This window comes from Phaethon lepturus, unplaced genomic scaffold (genome assembly GCF_000687285.1).
Source record: "Phaethon lepturus isolate BGI_N335 unplaced genomic scaffold, ASM68728v1 scaffold20188, whole genome shotgun sequence".
Lineage (NCBI taxonomy): Eukaryota > Metazoa > Chordata > Aves > Phaethontiformes > Phaethontidae > Phaethon > Phaethon lepturus.
Window position 1 is genome coordinate 15,229 of NW_010557131.1, and position 325 is coordinate 15,553.

At 63.4% G+C, this 325-nt stretch overlaps 1 protein-coding gene across 1 annotated transcript in view; it reads right to left on the reverse strand.

Annotated features, from left to right (window-relative positions):
• LOC104625145 (ectonucleoside triphosphate diphosphohydrolase 8-like) overlaps window positions 1-325 on the reverse strand; it is a gene marked incomplete at its 5' end in the record, with an annotated part of 3,249 nt that overhangs the window by 453 nt on the left and 2,471 nt on the right. The window contains 1 exon segment of the mRNA XM_010292695.1: window positions 174-311. Coding sequence (XP_010290997.1) covers window positions 174-311 — 138 coding nt within the window.

Genomic DNA, 325 nt, shown 5'->3' on the forward strand with positions numbered 1-325 from the left:
AGAGCATAAAGGGCCCAGGCCAGATGTCCCAGCAGCTGCCTGTGCGTGTAAGCCAGGACCTGCCCCGGGCACGGGCAGTGGACTGTGCGGCCCATATTGCCCTGTTCCCCATCCAGGCAGGGCCGGGGCAGCAAGAAAGCGCAGGAGCTGGGGGCTGCCGGGCACTCTGCTACCTGCCGGACAAAGTGGACGTTAAGCCACAGCGTGCGGTTGAATTTGTAGCCTTGCAGGAGAAGGGTGAGGCTGTAGGAGCTGGTGGCGCAGGCGTCACGGAGGTGGGTCCTGTTCATGGTGGGGAACTCCTTCTGCACCTGCAGAGGTGGAA